The 10,567-nt window shown below is 43.2% G+C and overlaps 1 protein-coding gene across 1 annotated transcript in view; it reads left to right on the forward strand.

The window, feature by feature from the left end:
• The first annotated feature begins 5,010 nt into the window (after positions 1–5,010).
• Positions 5,011–10,567, forward strand: part of LOC102813759 (chromosome unknown open reading frame, human C18orf63) — a 141,116-nt gene continuing 135,559 nt past the window's right edge. The window contains exons 1-2 of the mRNA XM_006837589.1: positions 5,011–5,144; positions 9,896–9,974. Of these exons, the coding sequence (XP_006837652.1) occupies positions 5,011–5,144; positions 9,896–9,974 (213 nt within the window). The remainder of the gene's footprint in view (positions 5,145–9,895; positions 9,975–10,567) is intronic.

Consider the following 10,567-nt stretch of genomic DNA (forward strand, 5'->3'; position numbering starts at 1 on the left):
GAAGGTTCTGGGTCATCTAAATTATCCCTGGGAACTGCATGGCATTTCTAGTACGAACATGAGTGAGAGTTGTCTGTGTAATCTTTTTCTCTTTTTTCTCCATATATTTCACAGTAACATCTCATTGCATCTCAAATCTGCTTATCAACTTGAGCAAAGTGGTCAGGGTTTGGGTTAATGTTCAAGTAACTGATAAACCCTGATTTAGTTTAGAAAAAAACAGAAACCTCCAGGTAATCCTTTCATTGTAAAATGTTTGATACCTTTTCTCCTTCTTCATTTGTTTCCTCTTCAAAATCCATTAAGTCCTGAACTATTGTTGTTTTTCTAAGAAACTGGCCCCATGTCCTGTAGGTGTTTAAATCCTGAGGGTTATCTTTGTCTCCTCTAACACCTGCCAACAGAACCATCAGCTCTAGTTTCTAAATCTCTCCAGAACTCAACTCCTTCTCACCTCTATTGCTCCCACTGGAATCCAAGCCACAATCAGCCCTCATCTACCAGAGCACTCCACACTAACAGATCCTAGCCCTGAGTTTCTAGTGGAAATCTGGAATTCTTTTTCTTAAAGAGGGCCTCGAGTTCCCTGCAGATTGAGGCCCCATGAAGCCTGGACTGGGTCCGCCCTGGCCCTGGCCCTGGCCCTGGCCCCTCGTTAGTGTAGCTAGCAGCCCTGAGTCCAACGTCACGCCTCAGCATCTCTGTCACACAGGAGGCAGTGTTCTTCCCCAGCTCAGGCCCCTCCGTGTGACGTTCTCATGCCCAGTCTCAAGGCCCCGCGCTGCCTCTGATGTCACCTCTGGGCGCTCCTGCTCCACTCCACACGGGGCTTTCCAGACCCAGAGAGGCTGTCAGCTCCGCACCAGGAACACCCATCCGACAGGACTACTGAGGCGCCTCCTTCCCAACAGCACCTGCATCTTTCAACACCTGCCCTCAGTTTTCCCCCACAGCAAACCATGGCGTTGTTTTGGTGGTGGTGGTTATGTGCCGTGGAGTCGGTTCCGACCCATAGCGATCCTGTACAGGGTTTCCGAGGCTGTAAATCTTTACGGGAGCAGAAAGCTCCCACAGAACAGCTGGTAGTTTCGAACTGCTCGTAACCACTAGGCTAGCAGAGCTGCTTCGTGGTTAGGTGCCCTCAAGTCTTCTAAGAAGGGTTCCAACCAGAAACCTTTGCGTCAGTAGCTGAGGCCTGAACTCTTGCACTACCCAGGGGCTTCCCACAAATGGCGCCGGGGAGTCCAGGCCCCAAGGGCTGAGCAGCAGCTTCCGTGGCAGCAGACGGCCGGACTTTCCCCTGCGCAGTCGGCGGCGGCGTTCAAACCCAGAGCAAACGCTGCTGCTATGGTGCCATCCAGTCCGTTCCCATTCCCGGCCTCAGCCATCCGCACTAGTGTTCTCTTGGCCCTCATTATTGCTGCCATGGTGGTCGTCCTCATTGGGGGTCTTCCTCTTTCTCCCTGACCCTCCACTTGACCAAGTATGATGTCCTCCTCCAGGCACTGGCGGCCCTCCTGACATGTCCTGGTCACGACTTACTTTCACCTAATTCTCGGTCTGTCCAGCCCCATGAAGATGGAACCGTTCCCATCTTCACTGCCACCTGCCTGGTACTGAGATAGATACTCCAGAGGATTTCATGGCGACGCGGGGACCCACAGGTTCCTCACGTGCCGAAGGGCTGTGCTTCGCGGACCCGCTTGCCCTTGCCCTGGAGCCCCAGCCTGGTGCCCACAGTCGCCAAGCCCAGCGCCAGAGCTGCCCAGGTAGGCGGCAGGCGGCGGCCATGTTGACGGACAAGCTGACAGGCGGCTGGGAGTGCGGAAACTTCTGGCCCTGGAGGATGTGAGGGAGGCTGGGCTTGCTGGGAACACAGGGGGCCGGAAGACGCTGGGATTGTCCGGAAAACCGGGGGCCCTGAGGTGTGTGGACTGCACGAGGCTTCCTGGGAACACAGGACTCGCAGGGCATTCTGGAAATACGGGCCTGCGAGGCTTGCCGGGAACATAGGGACACAAGGTCTGTGGACTTGCAGGGCATGCTGGGCACATAGGGACCACCAGATGTGAAAGGCTCATAGGGCAAGCAGGAGGTGGGGGGGCGAGGCGCACAGCGCTTGCCAGCTACACCGAGCCACTTGGCATTCGAAGGCATGCGGGGCATGTCGGAACATGAAAGATGGACGCGTGTCTCGCAGGGCATGCTGGGCATATAGAGCGCGCAGGCCTTGTAGGAAACACGAGATCCACTAAGCCTGCAAAGCTCACTAGACAAGCTGAGGGCACGAGGCGCTCAGGGCTTGCTGGGAACACAGGGCCACGCGGCACGTGGGGCGCGCAGGGCTTGCTGGGAAGGCAAGTCGAGCGAGCCGCGCCCTGAGGCGGTGAGGAGGCACTGTGGAGGCTCAGAGGCGGACGCTACAGAGCGTCGTGAAGGCCACAGGGGCCAGAAACGCCTGTGTTAGGGAGCGGCTGCCACCCACTCCGCCCTCCTGGGGGTTGGCATCAGCGCTTTCCCGGTGAAAGGGTGCACAGTGCGTCTTGTCCTGACACAAAGCCCTCTACTCCGTCAAGGCCTCAGAGGACACGGTGGGCCTGCGGCCGGCCTTCTGGTCACGCGGATCGGCTTCCGGGGGTCTAGAAGGGCCCCCAAGGCCAGTGTTTCCAGCGGTGTCTAGGAGGCCGCAGCAGTGGGAACGTGGCCTCCGCCAGCCTGGCCAGCGGGGCACGGGCAGGCCTGAGGGGCACCCAGAGGTGCAGCCCACGCGGCAGGGCTCGGCCCGGGGGTGGGTGGGAACCCAAACAACAGCACTCTGGAAGGTTCCAGAAGCTCAGTGCTCAGCCCGTTCCTGATGGTGGCGCGGCTCTGAAGGACGGCTGTGGGCCGCAGAGTCCGCCACGCCCGGCTTGTATTCCTATCTATTTTAATCTGCCGCATTTACCAACACAAATTCCAAACCTTTTGTGTTTTGTTTTTTTAAAGCCTGAGTAGTAATGACGCATTCTTGCCTGTTTGTGGCTAGGTCAGTATTTGTTCCGCAAACTCCCTGATCCACGAGTCACGGAGGACTGAGACACCAGACCAGGAGGAAGCCGACCGCTGACTGGGATAGCGTGGGGATCCGGAATTTCAGTTGCGTCCGTAAGAGATTTAAAGGAAAAATGAACTAGAAAGTCACTTTAGTGGGAAGTGTTGTTGAGGAATCAGAATAGTGAATTACAATGTTTCACCCATGTTTTTGTCCTGGTTTCCTTAAAATGTGCACAGCTGTCTTTCTGGACTCCAGCTGGAAGTCATGCTTTGCTGTATACTCCTGCTAGTTCATTAGGGATGTCTTCTGCCAAAAAAAAGCAAGATGAAGTCAAGTTTTGGCAAAATTGAAGTCTGTTGTTTATGCCTTGGAACTTTCTACGGGATCTCCCTGAGGGCCCCCCTCCTGCCAACATATCAAGCTTTTACATAGGAGAGGGAACAGAAAAGCAGAAAGAAAGAATAGTTTTATTTTTAATAGTGGCCCAAATCATTAACTCCTTGTGTGAATTGGTGTTAACCACTCCGTGAGTCCTTCCATTTTTGAAAGAACAAAATGGTTCTCTAATGAGTGTTTCAAACCCAGTGGTTCTTAAGGGAGAAGCGTGTGGGAGCCAAAGGGTATATTGCCATCATTCCTCAGACGGGCCCACAAAGGCATCTGATTCCTGGGATCAGATGTGATTACTTGTCTTAAAGAGAGAAAATATATTGGTGTTCAAACGTTTAAAGTAGCTAAGTCTGTTACTTTTCCCTAATGTATTTGTGCACACGGCAGAACTTGACCTTAAATGGAATGCTTTGCCTTCAGTTTTCTGTTTTATTTTCTGAATATGCAATATAGACTTCAAAGATAAGTCCTATGAATTATCAACTGTAAAATGTGCCCCAAATAGGAATTCTAATGCCAGTAGAAAAGGAAATATGTTATAGTTCAAGGATCTCAGTAACCATTTTCTTTCGTGTAACATATATGCTTCAACTTTGAAGTACTTCTCAGAGCTAATCTCAAACATTAGAAGACCTTGTTATATGCACTTTAATATTTTGAAAATTATTGTTGTCCTGGGAATTACTTTGTGTTTCTGAGTACAAAATGAACCTGAAAAATAATGAGGAACTTTACCGAATGTGAGTCCAACTTTCAGCAACACTAGGACAGAGTAAACTGCTCCTTAGGGTTTTCAAGCCTAACTCTTTACTAAAGTAAAGGGGCCACATCTTCCGTTAGTGGAGTGGGTTTCAACCACCAGCCTTTCAATTGGTAGCCAAGTGTTGAACCACTGTGCCACCAGAGTTCCTGTGCCAGGAACCTTAAGAGGAATTCATTAAATAAACACAGTATGGTAGAAACGTATCATATCCAGTTACTAAAGCAGAGTACTTTGGTTTGTGACCTATTCTTTGTTTCTCTCCACCTCATGATGGATAGATACTCTGATAGATGAGTCAGTTCATCTCACTGAGGGCTTCCCTGTCTTTTGCTGACCCTCCACTTTACCAACCAAATTGCCCTTCTCTAACAATTGGTCTTTTCGGATGACATTCCAAAGTAGTCTCACCCTTCTTGCTGAGGGAAGGAGGGGATTATAAAAATGAAACAAAACAGTGTATTCTAGTTAAATGTTTTCTAAGATTGATTTGTTCATTGCTTTGTACGGCCATGATATATTCAATATTTATCGCTAACAGCATTATAATAAATAAGTTGCTGTTTTTGTACTGTTTTTTATTCAGATTACTCTATTTGTGAAATAGAGGAGCTGATTTAAAATTCTAGATTATCATTAGAAAATCTCCAAAGTATAATAGTGATATTTGCTAATCTTTTTAGTTATATTAATCTAAAACAATACCTACATTATGTGCTAGGTTGATATTGAAACCCTCCTGGTCAGATAGCCTATCATTTTTTGATGCTCTTGTTTTGTTTTGTTCTTAAAGGTGTGGTTGCTGAGATATTCCATCAACAGAAAAATGAGTAATTCTAGACATCAGTCACTGTTCTTCATCACGCTTCCAGATTTACACAAACTCTGTGCTGTTAGGATGATATTGAATAACACTGTAGCAGACAATGAGATTAGGAGTAAACAAATGAAGATATGCAGGTAAAAATACATTGTATTGTTAAGGCTTTAATTTAAAAAAAAAAAAAATGAACTGATCCCCATGACTCAATTTTCAACCAAACAACAGACAGGTGGAGGTAGTGGTGGTGTGCCGTGAAGTCGGATCTGACTCATTGTGACCCTGTATAGGGTTTCTGGGCTGTAAATCTTTATGGGAGCAGAAAGTCTCACCTTCCTTCTCTAGAACTGCTGACCTTGAGGTTAGCAATCCGACTTGTAACCACTACGCTACCAGAGCTCCTTATGCATTTCTGTAAGGGAAACGTTAACACCAGTGAGGTACACACACTTTAGGAAAATCAATCATTTGAGATCAAAAGGGCAGCATTTACCCAAGAACCAAGCTCAGAAGGGTTAGGAAAGAATAAAGAATTGAAATTGGAAATACAGGGAGGAAGTGGGATGTGTGATGTCACATTGAGGGGATTGTAATTAGTGAGATGAAACAAAAATGAGTATGAATTAAATGTAAAACTGGTCATCAGTTCCATAAACCTTCACCCAATTCACAAAATTTAAAAGCAGTTTTTAAGACATGTAAGAACTATTTTTGGGGCATCTCCTTTAGTGGATTCAGATAGAACAGGAAAAAAATGTGGAACTGAACTCATTTTTAGAAATTCCATACTTACAGAGTTGGTTGAGACACAAGGACTCTCTGAGACAGTGACCATGAGAGACTTTATAAACCTTGAACTGAAATTGTCCCTTGAGGTCACTTATTAGCTAAATAGAAGATTGGATCATAAAATAGAGGCTATCAGCCATGAATAAAGATCTCCTTTTAAAACCATGTATGTGAGTTCAAATGGTCAACAGTTACTCCAAGGCAAAGATAAGAAGGTAAGGAAGCAGGGGAAGTAGAATCAGAATTGTGTATGAAAAATGTAATGAATAGCAACCCCAAAAATGAAATACTTAGGAACAAATTTAGCCAGAGGAACTAAAGACCTATACAAAGAAAACTATAAAACACTACTATAAGAAACAAAAAGAGACCTACAAAAATTAAAGAGTATACCATGCTTGTGCATAGAAAGACTTAACATTGTGAAAATATCAGCACCACTCAAAACAATCTATAGGTAGAAAGCAATCCCAATCCAGGTTCCAACATCGTTCTTTAAAGAGATGGAAAAATTAATCACCAACTTTGTATGGAAAGGAAAGAGACCCTGGGTAAGCAAAGCATTACTAAATAAAAAGAATAAACCAGGAGACCTCTTTCCTATCTCAAAACACTTAGCATTATATCTGTAGATGATGTTGGTTATACCGATGATTTCAGCCACAGTAATCAAAATGGCCTGATACAAGTGCAACGTAGACCAATGCAACAGAATTAAGAACCCAGAAATAAATCCGTCCACCAATGCTCAGTTGATTTTTGACAAACACATTAAATGGGGATGAGATAGTCTCTTCAACAAACGGTGCTGGCAAAACTGGAAATCCATTTGCAGAATGGATTTCACACCCAGATTTCACACCATATATACAAAAAACAAAACTCAATGTGGATTAAAGACTTAGTTGTAAAACCTGAAACTCTAAAGACCATTAATGCAAAAATGGAGAAAAACATGGGGGCTCTTTAAATGTCAAATATACTGACTAACATAACTGACAATACACAGCAAATGAAAGACAAGCTAGATGACTGTGGCCTCCTAAAAATTAGACACTTGTGTGCATCAAAAGATTTCACCAAGAGTAAAAAGAGAACCCACAGTATGGGAAAAATTGTTTGCAAGCACATATCAGATAAGGGACTACTCTGTAAAATTTCTGTAACACTTCAACAAATAATCCACTTCAAAAATGAGCAGAGGATGTGAACAGACACCTCACCAAAGAAGATAATCAGGCAGCCAAGAAACATGAAGTGCTCATAATCATTATCTATTGGAGAAATGCAAGACCTCTTTAAAGTGTTTAAGAGCAAAGATACGAGTTTGAAGACTAAGGTGTTCCTGACCCAAACCATGGTATTTTCATTTGCCTCATTCGTACGAAAGCTGGATGATGAATAAAGTAGACCACAGAAGAATATGCATTTGAATTATGAAATTGGAGAATATTAAAAGTACTATGGACTGCCAGAAGAACAAACAAACCTGAATTTGAAGTACAGTCAGAATGCTTCATAGAAGCCAAGATGACCAGACTCATCTCTATTATTTCAGACATGTTATCCTGAGTGACCAATTCCTGTAGAAAGATGTCATGCTTCATAAAGTAGAGGGTCAGCCAAAAAAGAGGAAGACCCTTAACAAGATGAATTGACACAGTGGTAACAATAGTGGCTCAACGTAGCAATTCTGAGGATGGCATAGGATCAGGCAGTGTTTTGTTCGGTAGTGCATAGGGTTGCTAGGAGTGGGAACTAACGAGATGGCAGCTAACCACAGCAACAAAGCCTGTGACTAAAGTTCTTGGAGAAGAACAAATATGCTATTGCTAGGGGCTACGGGCCAGAGAAGGAAGAAACTTTTGGGGCATTTTCCATTTTCTTATTCTCAATGACAATTTTCTTCTCTCCATGGTATAGTTCTGACCCAAGTGCAATACCCCATCCTCGAGTGCTCCTTTCCTGCTAGGATATAATTTGGTATCGATTGAAAGCTTACTTTTAGACCCTCTTGGAAATACTAAAATTGTTGTGGATGTTGTTGAATCAGTCCTGACTCATAATGACCCCATATACCACAGAATGAAACATTTCATGGTCTTACATCATTTCACAATTATGTTTGAGCCTTGTATTGCAGCCACTGTGTCAACTCAGAAACTCTAAAACTCAAAGGAATGACACCGTAGATGACAGATGATAAGTAGTAAGTTTGATATTTCCAGTTTTAGCTATACCTTCTGAAGCAAATACAAGTTAGATCTTTAAAGACCAATGCAATACATTCTTTATACTTCTTGCCCATTATTGTTATTATTTCTTCCTCTCTTAGAAGGAAGAGAAAAAAAAGCGCTTACCTAAAACACCACCATTCTAACACAGTAACTTATTTTAACATCATTTCTTAAATTCTTTATTTTTACATAGAAGGAAACCTAAATTTGTGTCCTGTTTTAATCTCTTAACATCTGAAACATTTCTCCTGAGCTATACCCTATCTTCATAATTGCCCTTTAATTACAGTCATCATTTTTCCTGAGATCACAAATGCAGTTGTTGTTAGGTGCCGTCGAGTCAGTTCCAACTCATAGTGACCCTGTGTACAACAGAATGAAACCCTGCCTGGCCCTATGCCATCCTCACAACTGTTGCTATGCTTGAGTGCATTGCTGCTGTCATTGAGCAGTTCATCTTGTTGGGGGTCTTCCTCATTTTTATTGATCCTCCACTTTGCCAAGCATTTACTATGCATTTACCATGCTGGCTTCTATGGAGCATCCTAGCTATACTTTTAATACAGATTTGTTTGTTCTTCTGGAAGTCCATGGTACTTTTAATATTCTTCTCTAACACCACAACTCAAGTGCATCAATTCTTCTATGGTCTTCATTATTCATTGTCCAACTTTTCACATGCATATGAGACTATACCATGCTTAGATCAGGAACGCCTTAGTCCTCAAACTGACATCTCTGCTCTTAAGCACTTTAAAGAGGTGTTATGCAGAAGATTTGCCTAATGCAATATGTCATTTGACTTCTTGACTGTTGCTTCCATGAATGTTGATAGTGGATCCAAGCAAAATGAAGTCTCTGGTAGCTTCACCCTTTTTTCCATTTATCATGATGTTATTTATTAGTCCAGTTGTGAGGATTTTTATTTTCTTTCCACTGAGGTGCAATCCATACCAAATGCTGTGTGGTCTTTGATCTTTATCAGTATGTATTTTAAGTCCTTTCAGCAAGCAAGGCTGTATTATCTGCATATTACAGGATGTTAATGAGCCTCTAATCCTGATGCCTCATTTTTTCTTCATGTAATCCAGCTTGTCAGATAATTTTCTCAGCATACAGATTGAATAAGTATGGTGAAAGAATACAACCCTTGTGCAAACCTTTCCTGACTTTAAACCATTCAGTGTCCCCTTGTTCTGTTCAAACAAGTGCCTATTGGTCTATGCACAGATTACTCATGAGTACAATTAAGTGTTCTGGGATACTTGTTCTTTGCAATGTTACCCTTAGTTTCTCCCATAGTTGAAAGCCTTTGTATAGTCAGGAAAGCACAGGTAAACATCTTTCTGAAATTCTCTGCTTTTATCCAAGATCCATCTGACCAGCACTGATAGTCCTAATTCCACATCCTCATCTAAATCTGGCTTGAACCACTGGCAATTCCTTTTTGATGTACTGTTGCTGCTGTTTTTGAATTATGCAATGTTGTTGTTGTTCAGTGCTGTCGAGTGGGTTCAGATTCATCGCAATGTAGTATAGGGTTTCCAAGGAGCAGCTGGTGGTTAAAAGTCTAGTGCTAATCCTACAGCACCACACCAGTAGTTTCATCATACAATACGTGATCATATATATACAAAATTCAGAAACTATCAAAGAGTACAAAGAAAAAGATCACCCAGGATCCCACAAACCAAGGGGTAAACATTTCTAGCATTTTAGCTAGTTCCCTGTCAACTGTTAAAATTTTAAATGAAGGTCCTGTGCTCATAACTGCAATTTTCGCCCACTTTACATTTGCCTGTGTTCGTGAAAATTTTTTATGACTACCATGATTTAAATGATTTTACTCCATTTCATCTCCACAGGGAACTGCTGTTTCGGCACCAAGATATTCTTGCCTCACCTGTGCCTGGAATTTTGCATCAGATTTGGGTGGTGATGGCGGTTAGTATTATTTTAAGATTTTATGGTGAGAAATAATTGGGAGGAATATCAGCAAACACAAATTTAGATGTTAGTTGTAACTCAAATTGAAGATGGTTCATGAGGAGCAGTCACACTGTTGGAGTTTGTTTGATCCATTAACAGACTTTAACTGTGGAATGCCTCATGTTTAAAATTCTTTTTCATGGTTCTCAATATTTAGTTTTCATGCTCATAAATCTAGGCTCAAGTCTATTAATAAAGCATGTTGTAGTATAATTTTTTTTTCAATGTTGTTTGTTATTGTTAGGTGCCATAGAGTCAGTTCCAGCTCATAGCGACCATATGCACAACAGAAACATACACTGCCCAGTCCTGCACCATCCTCACAATAGTTTTTAAAATATATTGTTGTTGTTGTTATTAAGTGCCACCGAATCAGTTCCAACTCAGACCAACCCTGTATAGGGTTTCTGAGAAGTGGCTGGTGAGCTTGAACCACAACCTTGCAGTTCAAACTGAGCTTGCATTGCAGTTCAGCACATTAACCCACAGCGAAACACAGGCTAAATAAATGCCTTTCCTTACATTTTAATATTTATGTTGTTGTTGTT

The sequence above is a fragment of the Chrysochloris asiatica genome, unplaced genomic scaffold, assembly GCF_000296735.1.
Source record: "Chrysochloris asiatica unplaced genomic scaffold, ChrAsi1.0 scaffold00021, whole genome shotgun sequence".
Taxonomy (NCBI): Eukaryota; Metazoa; Chordata; class Mammalia; order Afrosoricida; family Chrysochloridae; genus Chrysochloris; species Chrysochloris asiatica.